This window comes from Cherax quadricarinatus, unplaced genomic scaffold, assembly GCF_038502225.1.
Source record: "Cherax quadricarinatus isolate ZL_2023a unplaced genomic scaffold, ASM3850222v1 Contig62, whole genome shotgun sequence".
Taxonomy (NCBI): Eukaryota; Metazoa; Arthropoda; class Malacostraca; order Decapoda; family Parastacidae; genus Cherax; species Cherax quadricarinatus.
Window position 1 is genome coordinate 301033 of NW_027195088.1, and position 23726 is coordinate 324758.

Consider the following 23726-nt stretch of genomic DNA (forward strand, 5'->3'; position numbering starts at 1 on the left):
AGTGGAAGTGGTGTGGTACAGTAACAAGTGTTACTGGTACAAGTGGTGGTGGTGTGGTATAGTAACAAGTGTTACTGGTACAAGTGGTGGTGGTGTGGTACAGTAACAAGTGTTACTGGTACAAGAGATAGTGGTGTGGTAGAGTAACAAGAGTTACTGGTACAAGTGGTAGCGGTGTGGTATGGTAACAGGTGTTACTGGTATAATTTGTGGTGGTGTGGTATAGTAACAAAGTGTTACTGGTGTTGTATACCAACAAGTGTTACTGGTACAAGTGGTTGAGGTGAGGTATAGTAACAAGTGTTACTGGTGCAAGTGGTGGTAGTGCGGTATAGTAACAAGTGTTACTGGTATAAGTGGTTCTGGTGTGGTATAGTAAAAAGTGTTACTGGTACAAGTGATGGATGTGTGGTAGAGTGACAAGTGTTACTGGTTCAAGTGTACAGTAACAAGCGTTACTGGTGCAAGTGGTGGTGTGGTACAGTAACAAATGTTATGTTACAAGTGATGGTGGTGAGGTACAGTAACAAGTGTTACTGGTACAAGTGATGGTGGTGTGGTACAGTAACAAGTATTACTGGTACAAGTGATCGTGGTGTGGTGCAGTAACAAGTGTTACTGGGACAAGTGGTGGTGTGGTACAGTAGCAAATGTTATGTTACAAGTGATGGTGGTGTGGTACAGTAACAAGTGTTACTGGAACAAGTGGGGGTGATGTGGTACAGTAACAAGTGTTACTGGTACAAGTGATGGTGGTGTGGTACAGTAACAAGTGTTACTGGTACAAGTGGGGGTGATGTGGTACAGTAACAAGGGTTACTGGTACAAGTGGTGGTGGTGTGGTAGAGTAACCAGTGATGATGGTGTGGTATAGTAAAAGTGTTACTGGTACAAGTGGAGTTAGTGTGGTACAGTAGCAAGTGTTACTGGTGCAAGTGGTGGTGATGTGGTACAGTAACAAGGGTTACTGGTACAAGTGGTAGTGGTGTGGTAGAGTAACAAGTGATGGTGGTGTGGTATAGTAAGAAGTGTTACTGGTACAAGTGGTGGTGGTGTGGGACAGTAACAAGTGTTACTGGTACAAGTGGTGTTGGTGTGGTACAGTAACAAGTGTTACTGGTACAAGTGGTGGTGGTGTGGTACATTAACAAGTGTTACTGGTACATGTGGTGTTGGTGTGGTACAGTAACAAGAGTTTCTGGTACAAGTGATGTTGGTGTGGTACAGTAACAAGTGTTACTAGTACAATTGGTGGTGGAGTGGTACGATAAAAAGTGTTACTGTTACAAGTGATGCTGGTGTGGTACAGTAGCAAGTGTTGTGGAGAAATTTTCTCCATGAGGGGGGTATCAGCCCCTTTCAGCCCCTTCAGCCCCTTTCAGCCCTGAGGGGCCCAGCCCTCTCAGAAGTGGCAAATATCTTGTTTACTGCTACAGCGAGTAATTGACCCCAGATGCAGTACCAGTATGTGACATGGCGCGACGCTCCGTGCGGTCCTGTGTTGCAAAGTGTAGCTTAATAAAAGACAGTTCATCTCTTACCTTAGCAGGACAATTAAGGAAAGTCCTGCTCCCACTTTATTACCATAGTAAAGATAGTGGACATTGTTGTCTATGCTTAAGACAGCAAGAATCAAACATTCTGCTTTGCTTCATCGAGGAAGTGGCAAGGAAGCAAAAGTACTAGGTCAGCTTTTCCTTTGTGCTATGGGAGTAACGGCGTGGGGCGCTGTGGCGTCTTCAGATTACTTTTGACTCTACTGAGAGTGACACTGACGCCAGGATAACCAACAAATAACACTGATCTGTGCGTTAGTGTGAACAAAGTGTCTCACAAAACACAATAAACACTTAAGAGAAGTGTGATCAGCTTCTTTAGTGATAAGATTGTGAACAATAAAGACAAATCTTGTGGAACACAGTGTACCAGTGAGCGTATACCTAGACAATGGAAGACGTGGACATCCAAGGACACTTCAGCTTCTATCAAGTCACTGATATCTGTCGAAGGTGTGAAGAACACCTTAGCTCATGCTACAAGAGCAAGGTAGGTTACGAATTTCTTGTAGTACGGGGGACTGCGCAGTTCTTGAGTCGCAAGGAGTTTGTAATCAACCTATAGTCGGCAGTTAGGTGCGGACTTTTGAGTCCACACAAGTAAGTTTGTTAACCATCATTGAATGAAATATGTAGACATAACATCCCCTAGGGGTAATTTATAATCTTGCAAATTATAACTCTTTACAGCCCGTTGAGAGATGACTTCGACAGCTTCTCAAGACCTCGTCTGCAGGGGCGGCTGTGCAGGTGATGAGCTGTCTTCCTAAGTTAAGTTTTCCTATATTTAAACTTAACTGGTAATGCCATTCCTCAACATATTGGTCATGCCCAAACTGGATAAAGGCCACACTGTGGTCCAAATATGTTGTACTATAGTTTACAAATAACCTACGAGCCAAGGTCCTTCGAAAAAAGCTGTAAAACTACTGTTTTACATTGTAAATCAGAATAAATGAGTCCCTCCAGACTCAATCACAGAGAATGGGCTGTCAAAAGAAAACGGGCGCTCACCCAGCATTCACTCAAAGAAAATGGGAGCTGAGTGGCTCACCCAACAAGAAAACGGGGGATGGCACCCTGCATCCACTGCTCCAATCTCGAAAATTGCTGACTAAGACAGAAACCCAAGTGATGTTCGGTTTGTCTGAGTGTATATACACATAGTGTTTATAATGTTTATGGACAGAAATTAAGAGACAAGATTGAGTTAAAGTTTGTTTCTTATAGATATACCTGTTATATTAAAGGAACTACATATATAAATTTAAGTTTTCTTATATATATATTAACAGTGACCTTTATATGAGTAAGTAATATTCACGTGTGATTTACAGTTATACAGTGACATTTATAGTGTATAGTGAATGAAGTGTTTAACATCGTTATTTACGATTAATCATCGTGGTCAGGCTGACACAGCAAACTCAAGCCATAAACACCAGCCATATGTACTGTGTACCCTTCATGGTCATTGACCCTGAGGTTAAGCTTAGTAGGTCAGTAGTCTGACTGATTATTGCTGACTTAAGCATAACAAAAACTCAGCTGTTTATAGCAGTACAGTGTTTTTTAAACACTCTAAGTGTGGTGCTAGAATTTTCAATATACCATTAAAATGGCTTGTTTGAAAACTCATTTTCAGTCTTTAATTTCAGTCTGTATAGGATTAACTCAAGATACAAACATAGATTTTGATGATCTTGAGGTCAAATTTGAATTACTTACACAACGTCTGGAAATAATTAATTCAGACTATACACATTATGAAAAGAGTTTTCTTGAATCAGATCCATCCGAGGATGAAATTAAAAATGTTTTGGATGCTTTTAGTAATCAACAATTAAGGTGGACAGGAGTACACGCTATCTGCCGCAAAACTCTGTCACAGAGACCTACTGTAACTAGTGGTCAAACACCTGTTACACCTGTAACAACAACAAGTGTCCCATTACCAAGCTTACCTACATTGTAATTATCTATTTTCCAAGGTCATAATTATGAAGAATTCATTAGTAGTTTTCAATCCATAGTAAATTCACGAACTGACATAGATGAGATTGCTAAGTTCAGTTATCTTAAATGTCTTGTGAAGGTAGAACCCTACGAACTGATTAAGTCATTTCCGGTGGTTAAAGGTAATTATCAAATATCTTAGCAGACTTTGATGCTGACAAGGCCAGAGTTAGACATGCAGACTTAATATCAAGCTTGAAGCCACCCAAACATTGTTTTTCAGACTTACAGGCATTTAGAATCACATTAGACAATAGTCTCAGATCTCTAGATGCTAAATATGACCTAAGGCAATGTGATTGGTTTATCAGTGGTATTGGACAAGATAAGTTGTCACCACAAACTATTGAACGATTGAATATTATGTTCAATAAACGCTATTTCACTTGTGAAGAAATTAGCAATGGTTTACAAACAATAGTTTCATGCATGCAAGCAACGAGACAAGATGAAAAATCCACAAATCCAGTGGATAATAAACCTTCAACTCAGTATGAAAAGAGTATAACTACTCCCACTAAACCACAAAATGGGAAATCCCATATAGGCATTTATCAAGCTGTCAATACAACTGACAGAAAACAGACTGTCATACATAAACGTACTCCAAAATGTGTACTTTGTGTTGGAACACATTGGGCACAGTATTGTATTCAATACACATCAATGGAGGCACGTAAACAACGTGTTCATCAGCAGAGAAGGTGCATCAAGTGTTTAGGTGAAAACAAGGGAGGAAACTGCTTACTGAAGAAGTGTTTTAAATGCAAGGATATGCATCATACAGCATAATGCCCAAATACTTTTGCTGAACAGCAGAAGACTTCCACAGAATCAGGAAGTCAACAAGCAACAGAATTAAATGTGTGAGATAAGTTTAAAGCAACTGCTCTCCAGATAGCTCGAGTTGAGTTATCTAATAAATTACACAAAACCAATGTGCTAACATTCCATACCCCGGCAGGGATTGAACCCGCGGTCAGAGAGTCTCAAAACTCCAGCCCGTCGCGTTAGCCACTAGACCAGCTAGCCACAATAAGATTCGTCCAACTAGGTATATTTCTACACCATAGGAAGGTTAGCACAGGCACCACTGTGACCACAAATGCAAGTTTTTTACAGACGAATCTCCAGCTAGCGTGGTCGTGACGAACTCTAGCTCAAGTCCCTTCACTGCCGTCAACATGAAATATACCTAGTTGGACGAATCTTACTGTGGCTAGCTGGTCTAGTGGCTAACGCGACGGGCTGGAGTTTTGAGACTCTCTGACCGCGGGTTCAATCCCGGCCGGGGTATGGTTTGTTTGTAATCGTGTCATTACGATTTCGTGAGTCGTGCTAACATTATTTGATCAAGGCTCACAAAGGTCCTTCATAAGAAGAACAGTTTTACAAAAACTGAATAAACAACCCTATGCCAAGGTACAGTTAGATATAGCTGGTTTTTTTCCACAATTCTGGTAAACAGACATATGACCTAGCCAGAATCACTGTTGGTCTAGGAAACAGGAAAAAGACAGTAGAAGCTGTGGTAGTAGATGATTTGCCTAAGTCTGTGCAGATCCAGGGATTAAAAGAAACAGTTGCAGCACTGAAAGCAGCTAAGGTCAAGTTAGCCTGTCCTGACATACAGACGGACACAATTAGTCCAATTGATTTAATCATTGGAAGTGATTATTATCACTGTTTTGTGCAAAATATAGTAAGTAAACATGATGTTCACTTGCTGAAAACAGCAGGAGGCCACATGATATGTGTTCCCATTCCCTCTCAAAGTGGGAAAGAAGCTGATATTGATTCAGTGGAAAATGTACTAGTTACGAGAATAACCGCTGATCATGTACCACAGCAAAAATTATCATTACTGGAAGAAATGAATGAACCAGTTGATAAGTTGTGGGATTTAGATGCGATAGGTATTGATGTAAATAAACCAAGCCCACAAGAGTCTCAGACTTATAACCAATATTTGGACACTCTCAAATATAAAGATGGACAGTATTGGGTTAGGTTACCATGGAAATTAAATCCACCACATCTGCCTAGCAATTATCGTATGGCTTTCGGACAAATGAAAGCACAAATACATGAGCTCAGGAAGAATCCAGAGCTACTGACTGTCTATGATAATATCATACAAGAACAGTTGGACAATAAATTCATTGAGGAAATAGTCGAAGATAAGTTGAAGACAAACGCTCATTATCTCCCGCACCATGGAGTCAGAAAAGATTCTGAAACCACTCCACTACGTGTTGTATATAATTGCAGCGCACGTGCAAATAAAGATGTAGCAAGTCTTAATGACTGTCTGATGACCGGACCCTCACTAACTGAGAAGCTTGGAGACGTGCTTATGAAATTTCGCACAAACCCATATGCCTACACGGCTGATATTTCCAAGGCTTTCTTAAGAGTAGGACTGCAAGAAATAGATAGAGATTATACTAGATTCTTGTGGCCTGAAAATCCACATGATCCTCAAAGTCCTGTGAAAACTTATCATTTCAAATCAGTATTATTTGGTGCTACATCCTCTCCATTCTTACTAGAAGCTACTCTGAATACACATTTGAAGAAATTTGAAAGTCCCTTCAAAGAAATCTTAAAGAAAAGTTTCTATGTGGACAATCTTCAAGGTACTGTGAATAAAGAGGAGGATTTGAAATCCTTATACAGAGAAGCTAACAAGGAGATGAAAGAAGCAAATATGCCTCTAACGATGTGGAATACAAATTCAAAGCAATTAAGGGAACTTATCAAAGAAGATTTCACTGAAGCTGAAATTCCTGATTGCAACAATATGCTGGGACTTAATTGGAACACACAGGAAGATACTTTGAGTCTCAAAAAGATAAACAATAAATCATGCAGTACACTCACTAAACGTAGTTTACTGTCAGAGGTATCACAATGTTTTGATCCTCTAGGACTCGTCTCACCAATTACCATAAAGGGTAAAATGCTTATGCAAGATGCATGGAAACTCAAAATTGGATGGGATGAGAACTTGCCTCTAGAAATGAGTCAAGCATGGGATGAAATATCCAGGGAGTTTAAACAACTTCATCAAATTAAATTTCCCAGACAAATAGGTAAAGAGGGAAACAAGTACACATTACATGTGTTCTGTGATGCGTCAACCAGAGGTTAAGGCGCTGTAGCTTACATGAGTAATGCTGAAGGAAGTACACTAATTACTTCAAAGGCCAGGGTAGCACCCTTGAAGGTCAGAACAGTACCACAATTGGAACTGACAGCACTCTATGTAGGTACAAAATTAGCTGTCTATCTCAACAAAGTACTTGATCATCTCACTATTGAAAAAACCGTGATCTGGAGTGATAATGAAGCAGTTCTCCAGTGGTTAAGAAATAATAAGAGTAAGTTGGTCTATGTACAGAACAGAGTAGCAGAAATAAAAGAGATGCAGAGAGATTATCTCTTTCGTCACGTCTCTACCCAAGAGAATCCAACTGACATGTTGTCCCGTGGTGTCCCACTCAAGAAATTTGTGGATAATAAATTATGGCTCCACGGACCGAACTTTCTCTCTAATGAAAATAACTGGCCTCAGCAAAAGGCTCACATTATGAAAGAAGAAACAGTCTACTTGAACACAGCAGAAATAAGTTGTGTAAATACTGCAGACACAACAGATATAGTCATTGATGGATCTAAATACTCATCTTTGGGTAAACTCTTAAGAGTTACAGCTCTTGTCTTTAAATTCATTAAAGGAATAAAACCTGATTATGAATGTCTTGAACTCATTAAATACTGGGTGAAACTAATACAGAAAGTTGTTTTCTCTACAGAATATAAATTTCTGGAAACACAAGATAAATCCCCAAAGAAACCTGTCATGATTAATTCTCTAGGACTTGATCTCGACTCAGAAAAGATTATAAGATGTCGAGGACGAATTCAGAATTCTTCACTACCTGAAGAAACCATACATCCAATATTGATCCCCAAGAATCATTGGCTAACAAAACTGATTGTGCAAAACGCCCACAGTAACGTGTTACATGGTGGGGTAGCTGACACACTTTGTCATATACGACAATCCTACTGGATACCTCAAGGTCGACAAAGTGTGAAAAAACAAATAAAGGACTGTATTACTTGTCGTCACTACAATATGCGAGTATGTCAGTATCCAGGTCCACCTCCATATCCCTATGAAAGAGTTTGTCATATCACTCCATTTGATGTGTCAGGTGTAGATTACACTGGACCAATAATTTTAACCAAAACAGTTGACAAAGTTCCCATCAAGGTGTACATCTGTTTGTTCACTTGTGCTACAACTAGAGCAGTACATCTAGAAGTAGCCACTGACATGTCTGCTGAAACCTTTATCAAATTATTCAGGTTTGCAGCCAGAAGGGCATGTCCCAGACTGATGATTTCAGATAATGCAACTAACTTTGTTTCTAGTGCTGCTCATATAAGCAAGATCTTTGATCAACCAGAAGTACAACAGATGCTGAATCAACGCAGTTGTCTTTGGAGATACATTCCTCCTAAATCTTCATGGCACGGCGGATTTTATGAAAGAATGATCGGCATTGTAAAACGTTGTTTAAGGAAGACTCTTCATGGTCAAAGAATAGACTTAGAAGAATTCCGTACAGTTGTGACTGAAATAGAAAATAGAGTCAACAACAGACCTCTAACTTATGTTACCGATGATCTAGACAATTTAGAAGTGTTAAGTCCATCTCATTTACTCCATGGCAGAAGGCTCGAACCTGTTCCTCCCATGAATGATTAAGAAATCATAGATGATCCTACTTATTTCGAACCTGAGCAACTCAGACGTAAATTCAAACACCTTTATAAAGTGATTGAACGTTGGGAGGAAATTTGGCGAGAAGACTATCTCACCTCATTGAGAGAACACTTCTATGGAGCTGGTGTTCCTGAAAATCATAGGTCCTTAAGACCTGGTGACATAGTGATTATCGACAATGATGGTCCGAGGTCCCAATGGCCACTTGGAAAAATTGTGACCATATATCCTGATGCAAATGGAATCATCAGGACAGTTGATGTTTTGAGCAAAGGTGTAGTGAATAAGCGGACAATAAATAAACTAGTGCCATTAGAATTACAGTGTTGAAAACAAAATTAGTGATTCTCCAGAAACCACACAGACTAAAGCTGTTCAGAAAAGACAAGCAGCAGTGGTGGCGAGTGAAAAAATTAAATTAATGTTAAGTGATGAACAGTTCACCTGCAGCAAACCTCAACCGTCCCCCAGTGTGGAGAAATTTTCTCCAGGAGAAGGGTATCAGCCCCTTTCAGCCCCTTCAGCCACTTTCAGCCCTGAGGGGCCCAGCCCTCTAAGAAGGGGCAAATATCTTGTTTACTGCTACAGCGAGTAATTGACCCCAGATGCAGTACCAGTAAGTGACGTGGCTTGACACTCCGTGCGGTCCTGTGTTGCAAAGTGTAGCTTAATAAAAGACAGTTCATCTCTTACCTTAGCAGGACAATTAAGGAAAATCCTGATCCCACTTTATTACCATAGTAAAGATAGTGGACATTGTTGTCTATGCTTAAGACAGCAAGAATCAAACATTCTGCTTTGCTTCATCGAGGAAGTGGCAAGGAAGCAAAAGTACTAGGTCAGCTTTTCCTTTGTGCTATGGGAGTAACGGCGTGGGGCGCTGTGGCGTCTTCAGATTACTTTTGACTCTACTGAGAGTGACACTGACGCCAGGATAACCAACAAAGAACACTGATCTGTGCGTTAGTGTGAACAAAGTGTCTCCCAAAACACAATAAACACTTAAGAGAAGTGTGATCAGCTTCTTTAGTGATAAGATTGTGAACAATAAAGACAAATCTTGTGGAACATAGTGTACCAGTGTGCGTATTACTAGACTATGGAAGACGTGGACATCCAAGGACACTTCAGCTTCTATCAAGTCACCGATATCTGTCGAAGGTGTGAAGAACACCATAGCTCATGCTACAAGAGCAAGGTAGGTTACGAATTTCTAGTAGTATGGGGGACTGCTCAGTTCTTGAGTCGCAAGGAGTTTGTAATCAACCTATAATCGACAGTTAGGTGCGGACTTTTGAGTCCACACAAGTAAGTTTGTCAGCCATCAGTGAATGAAATATGCTGACATAACACCCCCTAGGGGTAATTTATAATCTTACAAATTATAACTCTTTACAGCCCGTTGAGAGATGACTTCGACAGCTTCTCAAGACCTCGTCTGCAGGGGCGGCTGTGCAGGCGATGAGCTGTCTTTCCAAGTTAAGTTTTCCTATACTTAAACTTAACTGGTAATGTTATTTCTCAACAAGAGTTACTTCTGCAAGAGGTGGTGATGTGGTACAGTAAGAAGTGTTAGTGGTACATGTGGTGGTGGTGTGAACAGAAACAAGTGCTACTGGTAGAAGTGATGCTTGAGTGGCACAGTAACAAGTGTTACTGGTGTAAGTGTTGGTGGTGGTGTGGTACAGTAACAAGTGTTACTGGTTTAAGTGATGGTCGTGTGGTGCAGAAACAAGTGTTACTGGTACACGTGATAGTGGTGTGGTACAGTAACAAGTGTTACTGGTTCATGTGTCGGTGATGTGGTATAGTAACAAGTGTTACTGGCACAAGTGGTGGTGGTGTGGTACAATGGCAAGTGTTACTGGTACAAGAGTTTTTGGTGAGGCACAGTAACAAGTATTGTTGGTAAAAGTGAAGGTGGTGTATTACAGTGACAAGTGTTACTGTTACAAGTGATGGTGGTGTGGTACAGTAACAAGTGTTATTGAACAAGTGATGGTGGTGTTGAACAGGAACAAGTGTTTCTGGTACACGTGATGGTGGTGTGGTACAGTAACATGTGTTACTGGTACAAGTGATGGTGGTGTAGAACAGTAACAAGTGTTACTGGTATAAGTGGTGGAGGTGTGGTATAGTAACAAGTAGTACTGGTTCAATTGGTGGTGGTGTTGTACAGTAACAAGTGTTACTGGTACAAGTGATAGTGGTGTAGAACAGTAACAAGTGTTACTGGTATAAGTGGTGGAGGTGTGGTATAGTAACAAGTAGTACTGGTTCAATTGGTGGTGGTGTTGTACAGTAACAAGTGTTACTGGTGTAAGTGGTGGTGGTGGTGTGGTACAGTAACAAGTGTTACTGGTATAATTGGTGATGGCGTGGAATAGTAACAAGTGTTACTGGAGTGGTACATCAAGAAGTGTTACTGGTACAAGTGGTTGAGGTGAGGTATAGTGATAAGTGTTACTGGTACGAGTGGTGGTAGTGTGGTATATTAACAAGTGTTACTGGTATAAGTGGTTGTGGTGTGGTATAGTAACAAGTGTTACTGGTACAAGGGGTTCTGGTGTGGTATAGTAACAAGTGTTACTGGTACAAGTGATGGATGTGTGGTAGAGTGACAAGTGTTACTGGTACAAGTGGTAGTGATGTGGTACAGTAACAAGAGTTCCTGGTACAATTGGTGGTGGTGTGGTACAGTCGCAAGTGTTAATGGTACAAGTGAGGGTTGTGTGGTAGAGTAGCAAGTGTTACTGGTGATAAATTAGACACATGTGCAACTCTTGGGTATCTTTATTGAGGAAACGTTTCGCCACACAGTGGCTTCATCAGTCCATACAAAGGAGAATCTTGAAGAACAGGAGGAGAATGAGGTAATCAGTCCCTCAACCTTGAGTCGATGAGGTCAGTCCATCAATCATGATTCTATTCAAGAATGATGGACTGACCACATCGACTCAAGGTTGAGGGACTGATTACCTCCTTCTCCTCCTGTTCTTCAAGATTCTCCTTTGTATGGACTGATGAAGCCACTGTGTGGCGAAACGTTTCCTCAATAAAGATACCCAAGAGTTGCACATGTGTCTAATTTATCAACATGTCGGTTCTCTGAACCATTCATCTACAAAGTGTTACTGGTGCAAGAGGTGGTGGCGTGGTACAGTAACAAGTGTTACTGGTACAAGTGATGGTGGTGTGGTACAGTAACAAGTGTTACTGGTACAAGAGGTGTTGGTGTGGTACAGTAACAAGTGTTACTGGTACAAGTGGTAGTGTGGTACAGTAACAAATGTTTTGTTGCAAGTGATGATGTTATGGTATAATACCAATGTTACTGGTACAAGTGGTGGTGCTGTGGAACAGTAACAAGGGTTACTGGTACAAGTGGTGGTGGTGTGGTAGAGTAACAAGTGTTACTGGTGCAAGTGGTGGCGGTGTGGTACAGTAACAAGTGTTACTGGTACAAGCGAGGTTGGTGAGGTACAGTAACAAGTGTTACTGGTACAATTGGTGGTGGTGTTGTACGATGAAAAGTGTTATTGCTATAAGTGATGCTGTTGTGGTACAGTAACAAGTGTTACTGGTGCAAGAGGAGGTGATGTGGTACAGTAAGAAGTGTTTCTGGTACATGTGGTGGTGGTGTGGAACAGTAACAAGTGTTACTGGTAGAAGTGAAGCTGGAGTGACACAGTAACAATCGTTGCTGGTGTACGTGGTGGTGGTGGTGTGGCACAGTAACAAGTGTTACTGGTTCAAGTGTCGGTGATGTGGTATAGTAACAAGTGTTAATGGAACAAGTGGTGGAGGTGTGATACAGTGACAAGTGTTACTGGTAGAAGTGAAGCTGGAGTGACACAGTAACAATCGTTGCTGGTGTACGTGGTGGTGGTGGTGTGGCACAGTAACAAGTGTTACTGGTTCAAGAGTCGGTGATGTGGTATAGTAACAAGTGTTAATGGAACAAGTGGTGGAGGTGTGATACAGTGACAAGTGTTACTGGTACAAGCGTTTTTGGTGTGGCACAGTAACAAGTGTTACTGGAAGAAGTGATGGGGTTTTATTAAAGTGACAAGTGTTACTGGTGCAAGTTATGGTGGTGTGGTACAGTAACAAGTGTTACTGGCGCAAGTGGTAGAGGTGTTGTACAGAAACAAGTGCTACTGGTACAAGTGATGGTGATGTGGTACAGTAACAAGTGTTACTGGTACAAGTGATGGTGGTGTGGTACAGTAACAAGTGTTACTGGTGCAAGTGGTAGAGGTGTTGTACAGAAACAAGTGTTACTGGTACAAGTGATGGTGGTGTGGTACAGTAACAAGTGTTACTGGCGCAAGTGGTAGAGGTGTTGTACAGAAACAAGTGTAACTGGTACAAGTGATGGTGGTGTGGTACAGTAACAAGTGTTACTGGCGCAAGTGGTAGAGGTGTTGTACAGAAACAAGTGTTACTGGTACAAGTGATGGTGGTGTGGTACAGTAACAAGTGTTACTGGCGCAAGTGGTAGAGGTGTTGTACAGAAACAAGTGTTACTGGTACAAGTGGTGGTGGTGTGGTACAGTAACAAGTGTTATTGGTACAAGTGATGGTGGTGTGGTGCAGTAACCAGTGTTACTGGTACAAGTGACGATGGAGTGGTACAGTAACAAGTGTTACTGGTACAAGTTTTAGTGGTGTGGTACAATGACAAGTGTTACTGGTACAAGTGGTGGTGGTGTGATGCAGTAACAAGTGTTACTGGTACAAGTGATGGTGGAGTGGAACAGTAACAAGTGTTACTGGTACAAGTGGTGGTGGTGTTGTTCAGTAACAAGTGTTACTGGTACAAGTGGTGGTGGTGTGGTAGAGTAAAAAATGATGATTTTGTGGTAGAATAAAAGTGTTACTGGCACTAGTGGTGTTAGTGAGGTACAGTAACAAGTGTTACTGGTACAAGTGGTGTTGGTGTTGTACATAAACAAGTTATACTGGTAAAAGTGGTGGTGGTGTGGTACAGTAACAAGTGTTGCTGGTACAAGTGATGGTGGTGTGGTACAGAGACAAGTGTTACTGGTACAAGTTGAAGCGGTATGGTACAATGATTAGTGTTTCTGGTGCAAGTGATGGTGACGTGGTACAGTTACAAGTGTTACTGGTACAAGTGATGGAGGTTTGGTACAGTAACAAGTGTTACTGGAACAAGTGATGGTGGTGTGGTACAGTAACAAGTGCTACTGGTACAAGTGGTACTGGTGTGGTAAAATGATAAGTGTTACTGGTACAAGTGATGGTGGTGTGGTACAGTAACAAGTGTTACTGGTACAAGTTGAAGCGGTATGGTACAATGATTAGTGTTTCTGGTGCAAGTGATGGTGACGTGGTACAGTTACAAGTGTTACTGGTACAAGTGATGGAGGTTTGGTACAGTAACAAGTGTTACTGGAACAAGTGATGGTGGTGTGGTACAGTAACAAGTGTTACTGGTAAAAGTGATGGTGGTGTGGTAGAGTAACAAGTGTTACTCGTACAAGTGATAGCGGTGTGGTACAGTAACAAGTGTTACTGGTAAAAGTGATGGTGGTGTGGTAGAGTAACAAGTGTTACTCGTACAAGTGATAGCGGTGTGGTACAGTAACAAGTGTTACTGGTACAAGTGATGGTGGGCTCACACATCGTCACACAAGAATCAGGCAAAAAAGAAGCATTCGGCACACTAGGAATAATCTATGCCATAACAGCAATTGGAATTCTAGGGTTCCTCGTGTGAGCTCACCATATATTCACTGTAGGCATAGATGTAGACACCCGAGTGTATTTTACATCAGCAACCATAATTATTGCTATTCCCACAGGAATTAAGATCTTCAGATGATTAAGAACTCTTCAAGGCTCTCAATTCTCGTATACTCCTTCACTCCTGTGAACCTTAGGTTTTATTTTCTTATTTACAGTAGGTGGCTTAACAGGAGTTATCTTAGCAAACTCCTCAATTGACATTATTCTTCATGATACCTATTACGTTGTAGCCCACTTCCACTACGTTCTATCCATAGGAGCTGTATTTGGAATTTTCGGGGGTATTGTTCACTGATTCCCCCTATTCACTGGATTTTCTCTGAATTCTTCATGATTAAAACCTCACTTCTTTACTATATTTTTAGGAGTAAACTTAACCTTCTTTCCTCAACACTTCCTAGGATTAAATGGTATACCACGACGTTATTCAGACTACCCAGATGCTTACGCAGCATGAAATATTGTCTCATCCATCGGATCCCTCATCTCATTAGTGGCTGTTCTCTGGTTCATAATTATTGTTTGAGAAGCTTTAATATCAAAACGTAGTATTACTTCACCGGCCTTCCTACCTTCCTCCATTGAATGGCAGCACCCTTTCCCACCTGCTGATCACAGGTATGCAGAAATTCCTCTAATTTCTAACTATCTAAAATGACAGACAGATGTATAGGATTTAAGCTCCTACCAGGAAGAAACTACCTTCTTTTAGAAATGCCAACATGAGGATGTCTAGGACTCCAAGATAGTGCCTCTCCACTTATAGAACAATTAACGTACTTCCACGATCACACAATATTTATTCTCATTCTCATCACTTCATTAGTAGCCTATATTTTAATTAATTCAGCACTAAACTCACTTATTAACCGATTTTTACTTGAAAACCAAGAAATTGAAATTATCTGAACTATTTTACCTGCTATCATCTTAATCTTCATCGCTATGCCCTCACTACGGTTACTCTACTTACTGGACGAAACCAATAACTCGAGAGTCACAATTAAAACCATCGGGCATCAATGATACTGATCTTACGAATATTCGGACTTTCTAGGTGTCGAATTTGATTCCTACATGGCACCCTATAGTATCGACTCAAATTTACGACTTTTAGATGTTGACAACCGAATCCCTATTCCCTTAAATACTCAAATTCGTCTTATTATTTCAGCAGCAGACGTAATCCATTCCTGAACTATTCCTTCCTTAGGGGTAAAAGCCGACGCCATCCCAGGACGACTTAATCAAATTAGGTTTCTTGTAAATCGACCGGGCCTATTCTACGGTCAGTGTTCCGAAATTTGTGGAGCTAACCATAGGTTTATACCAATTTTAATTGAAAGGATTTCGGTAGACTCTTTCTTGAATTGAATTTCTAGAAATTCATAATTAACTTTCTCTCCAGATAACTTATAAAGTTTAGGTCTTTTAAACCTAAAAAGTAGTTCTCCTACTTCTAGAGACTAAAATTAGTTAAAAAATAACATTAGTTACCGGGCAGACCCGAGTGAAGTCTGTCCTCATAGCGTGGTTTTTTGCGCACGTCCTACAACTCCCGCCGCGCATCTAGGTTCCCATTCTCTATTTCTGACCAATCACAGACCTTCCCTGAGTCGCCCAGGCTGAGCGGTGATGGCGGCTGCTCGCTTCCCATTGGTCGAGACAGCAGAATGTAAACACTTATACCTTGCCGGCGCCAAAACTCGTGTTTCTCGGTATAGTGCTCCTTATATACTGAAGCATTTCACCCAATACAATGTCGGTAAGTACTGATTTGTGTGTCTAGTGTGTAAATGAATAGTTTAGCCATATTTTGATATATATATGAAGGCGTTGTGAAGCATATTACGAGTGCACCATGCAAATGAAAAAAGTGCAACAAAATAGGACCATGCCCGGCCGTTCCTGCCCTTTTAGGTGCAGTTTTCAAGTTTCGGTATATAAATATTTCAATAGAATTTGGTAGTGTATATATGAATTCAGTATTGGTCTGGGTGTGTACAGAATGTTTTTATTGTCCTTCCAGATCAATAAGAAATTGTTCTACGGTGAGTCCTCCAAGGCTAACTCGAAATTTGTCTGTGTTTGGGATGATACTGACTCAGATCAAGACTCAGATGACATGGATTTCCTGGATAGTGAGGATGAATTCTTGCCACCAGATGCAGAGGTGTCAACAGATGGGGAGGAGGAAGCTGCGCCACCACCAAAAAAAAAAAAATTGAACAAGAGGAAGAAACGTATTACTATGGAGGAATACCCTGATGAAGAAGTGCTTCAAGATGATCTTGCTTCTCAAGTAGACACCCAATGGAAGAATGAGGACATCCACAATGACCCTTTGCCTAAATATGAACATGAAAAGCCTGTTGAAGTTAGGTGTGCATATGATTATTTTACAGACTTTTTTACTCAAGACATGATAGACAACATTACATTTCAAACTAATTTGTATGCCAGGCAAAAAGACATACATACTACTTTTCAAACAGATTCTGAGGAAATGACTAGGTTTATAGGTATTCTGTTGTATATGGGTTACACTGTACAGCCATCCATTGAGGACTATTGGAGAAGTGCAAGTAGGACAATTCAAGTTGCAGAAGTCATGGGATCAAAGAGGTTTAGGTTGCTGAGGCGTACCATTCATTTCAATGATAACACAAAAAAGAAGGATAATGACAGATTCTACAAAATAAGGCCTCTTTACAATGGACTGACTAAAGCTTGCTTGAAAGTTCCAGCTACACCCAAGCAGTCTGTTGATGAAGTTATGGTTGCTTTCAAGGGTAAAACAGCTGGAAACCTAAGGCAATACATCAAAAACAAACCAGACAAGTGGGGTTTCAAACTCTTCTGTCGTAGCAGTGAAGATGGAATCATACATGATATACTGATGTATCAAGGTAACCCAACTTTTGAGAACCATCACATAAAGCTGTCAAATGAAGAAAATAAACTCCCAATGAGTTCCAGGATTGTTCTTGTACTTGCAGCATCTCTTGACCAAAGAAAAACATCAGCAGTCTATGCTGATAATTTCTTTTCAAGTCTACCTTTGGTCAAGGTACTGAGAGACAAGTATAACTGCAGGTACACTGGAACAATACGTGATAATAGATGTGGTAAGCCACAACTGATGCCTGTGAAAGAAATGCAAAAGAATAATGTGGCCAGGGGCTATTTTGATTTCCAAAGCAATGATCATATCCTTCTTGTAAGATGGAAGGACAACAAAGTTGTGACTCTAGTCACAAATGATGTCGGAGTTTATCCTTTGGGTCTTATTGAAAGATATGACAAGGCATCAAAGAAGAAAGACCACTTTGAGTGCCCAGCCATCATCAAGAACTACAACGCAAACATGGGAGGTATCGACAAAAGTAACATGTTGGTCCATCTTTACAAAACACCAATGAAATCAAAGCGTTGGTACATGCGGCTCTTTGCTTATGTTTTGGATGTTGCTGTTGTGAATGCATGGCTTCTTTACTGTCGTGATTGTAGGTCACTAAACATGCCATGCACACCACTGAAGCTATTCAGGCTTGACATCTCTGTCACTGCAAGATCCAAAGGACAAAAGTTCAACCGCACCAGCATGAGACGAAGTCGAGATTCAACCAGTACTTCTTTGGTTGGCAGTAATGAAGCTTTGTCAAAGGTGGAATACCCATCTGCATTTCAGTACCAACGTGCAGAAAGGCCAGATGACAGTGTGAGGCTGGATAAACAGCTAGGTCACTGGCCAGTGTTAGGTAAGCTGCTTTCATGCAAGTTTTGCAGCAAAAAGAATAATCATGTCACATCCTCATTTTGCTGTGCCATATGTAAAGTAAATCTGTGCATAAAGAAGGATAAAAATTGTTTCATGAACTTTCATTTGCAAAATTAGTGATGTGAAATGATTGTTCTTTCTCAGGGAACTCAGGAATATTTCATTTGTAAGTTGCATCCCATTGCAATGTGTCATTGTTGATAAGTAGTTCCTATTTCTATTTTTTTACTGGTTACAAATTGTTCAGAAACAAGTTCCATTTATGTTTTTTATATTGTCTACTTGTATAATAAATTTAAAAAATACTTATTTCGTTTTTTTACAACCAATGCAACATTGCAACATTCAAAAATGGTATACCCCCAACGGGCAGGACCGAATACACTCGGTCTTCGAATATCTGCAATTGCGCGAGATGTAACTTTCACAACTCTGTTTGGATGGTCTCAGTGACCTTACATTGAGTGGCTCTATCCCCTCATAGGAAATCTATTTCAAATTCACACTTTAGACTTTCTTGCCCCCTGAAGGGTTAAAATTATCGTACTTAGGATATTTTGGAATGCCTCAAATAGGGCCCTTACTTTGACTTAATCTCTTTCTGATATTCACTCTTGGATATATTTTATTCTTTGTCATTAATTTCTTCTATAAACTTCCAATTAAAACAGAAACTTTCACCCACCCATCAACAATTCTAGAAAAACCCTGAGAATGATAGCAAGGCTATTTTCCATTTTTGAACCATCCTCAAGTATTCTTTCACTTAATCTAAACTGAATATCAACATTCTTGGGGTTCCTATTTGTTCCGATTCTCTTCTGAACCTCACCATCCCGATGACTTTATTTGTGATTTAAAATTGTATCCCGATGACTTTATTTGTGATTTAAAATTGTATCTACCCTTCACAGTGAGTTTAAGACAATTTTAGGGCCCTCTAATCCAGGCCTATCATTTTTATTTGTTTCATTATTTAGCTTCATTCTTTTTAATAACTCTCTAGGTCTTCTTCCTTATATCTTTACCAGATCCAGACATCTAACAATAACTCTAACCTTGGCCCTACCTTTATGATTGACCTTTATCTTGTTTGGGTGACTAAACCACACCCAGCACATATTTGCCCACTTAGTGCCCCAAGGGACCCCAAATGTGCTCATACCTTTTATAGTTCTCATCGAAACAATTAGGAATATTATTCGACCAGGCACATTGGCCATCCGACTTGCAGCAAACATAATTGCAGGTCACCTCCTCCTTACTTTACTTGGGAGGATAGGGTCCTCTTTATCCTCTAAATTATTAATTTTTCTCATTCTAGCTCAAATTCTTCTCCTTATACTAGAGTCTGCTGTTGCAATCATTCAATCCTATGTATTTGCAGTTCTCAGAACTCTTTATGCCAGTGAAGTAAATTAATGTCATCACATAGACACCATGCCTTTCATTTAGTTGACATAAGACCTTGACCCTTGACCGGATCAATTAGAGCTATGCTTTTAACATCAGCTCTCATCAAATGATTTCATCAATTTAATCTAGACCTCCTCTTTTTTAGATTTATTCCTATTTTTTTAACCATAATTCAATGATGGCGAGATGTAACTCGAGAGGGAACGTATCAGGGACTTCATACTCAAACCGTCATAAAAGGCCTCCGGTGAGGAATAATTTTATTTATCGTCTCTGAGGTACTATTTTTCTTCTCATTTTTTTGGGCCTTCTTTCATAGAAGTCTTGCACCTACAATTGAAATTGGAATATTTTGACCACCTGAAGGTATTCAACCTTTCAATCCTTTCCAAGTTCCCCTTCTTAATACAACTATTTTACTTTCATCAGGAGCGACAGTAACTTGAGCACATCACGCAATCCTTAACTCACACCATTATGAAGCTATACAAAGTCTAGGATTGACCATCCTCCTTGGAGTTTACTTCACTTCCCTTCAAGCATATGAATATTTAGAAGCGTCTTTCTCTATCGCAGACTCAATCTACGGGACTACCTTCTTCGTAGCAACTGGATTCCACGGTCTTCATGTAATCATTGGGACTTCATTTCTAACAGTCTGTTTTTATCGCCTCTTCAAGTGTCACTTCTCTAACAACCACCACTTTGGATTTGAAGCCGCAGCTTGGTACTGGCATTTCGTTGATGTAGTTTGATTATTCCTTTATGTTTTTATTTACTGATGAGGAAGATAATTTTTTAGTATTAATGGTACGTCTAGCTTCCAACTAGAAAGTCTAATTGTTTAGAAAAATTAATTCTAACTACCATCCTGATCGCTCTTCTCACTCTCAGGGTTACAACTTTAATTATAGCCCTATCCTCAATTCTATCGAAAAAAACCATTATAGACCGAGAAAAAATATCCCCATTTGAGTGCGGATTTGATCCTAAGACTTCAGCTCGGCTACCTTTTAGGCTTCGATTTTTCCTCATTGCTGTGATTTTCCTAATTTTTGACGTAGAAATTACATTAATTCTTCCTCTAGCCCATATCTCTCCCCTTACAGATATTTTCTCTTGAAGATTTACAGGGTTGTTTTTCCTCCTAATCCTTCTCATAGGCCTCTACTATGAATGGTATAAAGGTGCCTTAGAATGATCTAACTGGAAATGTAGTCAATAATGACATATGAGTTGCATTCATAAAGTGTTTATAAACCTTTTTCAAATTAGAAAGCGAAAGATTGCGTTTAGTTTCGACCTAAATTTTGGTTCCAAACCTCTAGTTTATTTTGACAGAAGCCAAAACCAGAGGCATATTACTGTTAATGATAAAATTGAATTTTTTCCTGTCAAGGAGAACTAGGCCAGTGAAAAAGCTTCTAACTTATTTCCCGAGCGGTTAAATTCCGTTCGCTTCTCTTTTTTATAGTGTAAAAAACACATTACATTTTCAATGTAAAACTGAAGATTTTCCTTCTAAAAATATCACCTACAGGCTAATAGCCACCTTTGCAGCTTCAATGCAAAATTCTAATTTAAAATATATAAGTTAATTAAATAAAAATAAAAAACACGACAATAATTCAAATAAAAAATCCTTTTATATAAATTATAATCATATTCTCTTGTCTTAACTGCAAGTAAACAGAACCTTTTATCATCCCGTTGAATCCTCCTTCACCCCCAAAATATTCTGACCAACCTTTATCTCCAATCTTAAAAAAAGACTCCGCACTCCCTAGTCTTCAACGGGGTGCCCTAAAAGTCGACAAAATCGGTATAAACCACATAGACCCTACAAACATAGCATAAGAATAAAACTTGACAGTCTTTAACCCAGCCCTTGACCCTACCATGTTAACAGCATACCCTAAAAGAGCCCCTAACCTCCTCACTAATAAAGCTAAAATTTTTAAAGAAGCCCTCAAACAAATCATATAAGACTCTGGAAACATTACTCAAGCTAATACACATCCCCCTGTTACCGCCCCAACCCTTAATATCATTATTCCCCTTAACATTTTTCTATGGTTTTCCCTAACAAGTATTACAGACCTTATATTAGAAAAACTCCTTATTCTATAGTAAATTAATCGAAATGTATAACATACTGTTAAACCAGTGCTTAAGACATATAAAAAAAATCTAAAAATATTAACTTCCCTTATAAATGCAACTTCTAAAATTAAATCTTTAGAGTAAAATCCAGCCAAGAAGGGTATCCCGCATAGAGCCAGGTTAGCTAAATTCATGCAAACCCTAGTCAAAGGCATACATATCACTAACCTGCCCATGTTACGAATATCTTGGTACTCTTTAACCCTATGAATTACCATCCCCGCACACATAAACAGTAAAGCCTTAAATAAAGCATGAGTTAGTAAATGAAAAAAAGCTAAATCAGCAAACCCTAAAGATAAAATACTCATTATCACGCCCAATTGTCTCAAAGTTGATAAAGCAATGATTTTTTTCAAATCAAACTCAAAATTAGCCCCCAAGCCCGCTATAAATATAGTTAAGCAAGAAACAATCAACAAAACTCTTTGCACACACGAACCTCTTAAAGCCCCACTAAAGCGAATCAAAATATAAACGCCAGCTGTCACTAGTGTTGAAGAATGAACTAAAGCTGAAACCGGAGTAGGAGCAGCTATAGCTGCTGGAAGTCAAGCCGAGAATGGAATTTGAGCTCTCTTAGTTATAGCAGCAACGCACACTAAAATTTTCAATAATAAAAAATTCCCACTCAAATACCTTTCATAAAAAATAAAATTTCAACTCCCTAGCATAAAAAGTAAAGAAATACTCAACAAAATCCCAACGTCTCCAATCCGATTTGACAAAACTGTCAATATACCTGCATTTGCTGATTTCTCGTTTTGGTAATAAATTACCAATACATAAGAAATTAACCCTAATCCATCCCAACCTAAAAGGATTCTAATTAAATTTGGGCTAATAATCAAAGCCCTTATAGATAAAACAAAACCAAAAACTAAATATATAAATCGCCTATACCTTTTATCCCCACTCATATAATCCCCCCCCTATAGTATATTACCATAGAGGAGATAAATAAAACCGCCCCTAAAAATAAGAACCTTACTCAATCATAAATCAAAGTTACTACAACAGAAGAAGAATTTAAAGAAAAAAGCTCTCACTCAATTACATAAGAAGACCTCAAGCTTATTCTCACCAAACTAAATAAAATAAAACCCAACGCCCTAAATAACAAAAACACTAAACTCACTAAATGGCTATAGGCACCCCACATCATGATTTAAAATAACTTTCTTATATCTTCGATACCACAACCCGATGTTTTACTCTAAACTATTTAAATTGAAAGGTTCTAGTAGTTTAAACAAAAAATCTTGGTCTTGTAAACCAAAGATAAAGCCCATTTTTAGAACTTTATACAAAATCAGTTATAATATTTTATATTTCACTCTTCCTCTTACCCTAAGAATTGCTGTCCTATTCCCAACTCTAACCCACCCTCTTTCCATAGGACTTGCCCTTCTCACACAAACCCTTCTTATCTGTGTTCTTTCGGGCCTATTCGGGCCTTCCTACTGATTTTCATATATTTTATTTCTAATTTTTCTAGGAGGAATATTAATTTTGTTCATTTATGTCTCTTCTCTTGCTTCCAATGAAGCCTTTAAAATTCATTTTAAATCTAGCCTACTAATCACCCTATCCTTACCCCTGTCCTTTGCCTTAATCTCTCTAGATCTCTTACTTCTCCCGTCAAAATTTTCCAGATCTAGACTATTCTTAATTTTAAAGAATAAAACAAATTTAGCCACCTTATCAACCAGTTCCATCTACTCCCTTACTTCTTTCCCTCTTACTACTCTAGTAATTTTATATCTCTTACTTACCTTAATTGTTATTGTTAGTATTATTAATATTTCATCAAGACCTGGTGGTGTGGCACAATAACAAGTGTTACTGGTACAAGTGAGGGTGGTGAGTTAGAGTAACAAGTGTTACTGGAATAAGTGATGGTGGTGTGGAACAGTAACGAGTGTTACTGGTACAAGTGATGGTGGTGTGGTACAGTAACAAGTGCTACTGGTACAAGTGGTACTGGTGTGGTAAAATGATAAGTGTTACTGGTACAAGTGATGGTGGTGTGGTACAGTAACAAGTGTTACTGGTACAAGTGGAAGCGGTATGGTACAATGATTAGTGTTTCTGGTGCAAGTGATGGTGACGTGGTACAGTTACAAGTGTTACTGGTACAAGTGATGGAGGTTTGGTACAGTAACAAGTGTTACTGGAACAAGTGATGGTGGTGTGGTACAGTAACAAGTGTTACTGGTAAAAG

At 39.4% G+C, this 23726-nt stretch overlaps 1 protein-coding gene and 4 pseudogenes across 1 annotated transcript in view; 3 read left to right on the forward strand and 2 right to left on the reverse strand.

Annotated features, from left to right (window-relative positions):
* Positions 1 to 23726, reverse strand: part of LOC128702899 (beta-alanyl-bioamine nonribosomal peptide synthetase ebony-like) — a gene marked incomplete at its 5' end in the record, with an annotated part of 330023 nt that overhangs the window by 211618 nt on the left and 94679 nt on the right. The window contains one exon of the mRNA XM_070079974.1: positions 11350 to 11355. Coding sequence (XP_069936075.1) covers positions 11350 to 11355 — 6 coding nt within the window. The remainder of the gene's footprint in view (positions 1 to 11349; positions 11356 to 23726) is intronic.
* Positions 14003 to 15586, forward strand: LOC138851178 (cytochrome c oxidase subunit 1-like; annotated as a pseudogene).
* Positions 14869 to 15586, forward strand: LOC138851175 (cytochrome c oxidase subunit 2-like; annotated as a pseudogene).
* On the forward strand, positions 19064 to 20133 carry LOC138851177 (cytochrome c oxidase subunit 3-like; annotated as a pseudogene).
* LOC138851176 (NADH-ubiquinone oxidoreductase chain 5-like) lies at positions 20919 to 22878 on the reverse strand (annotated as a pseudogene).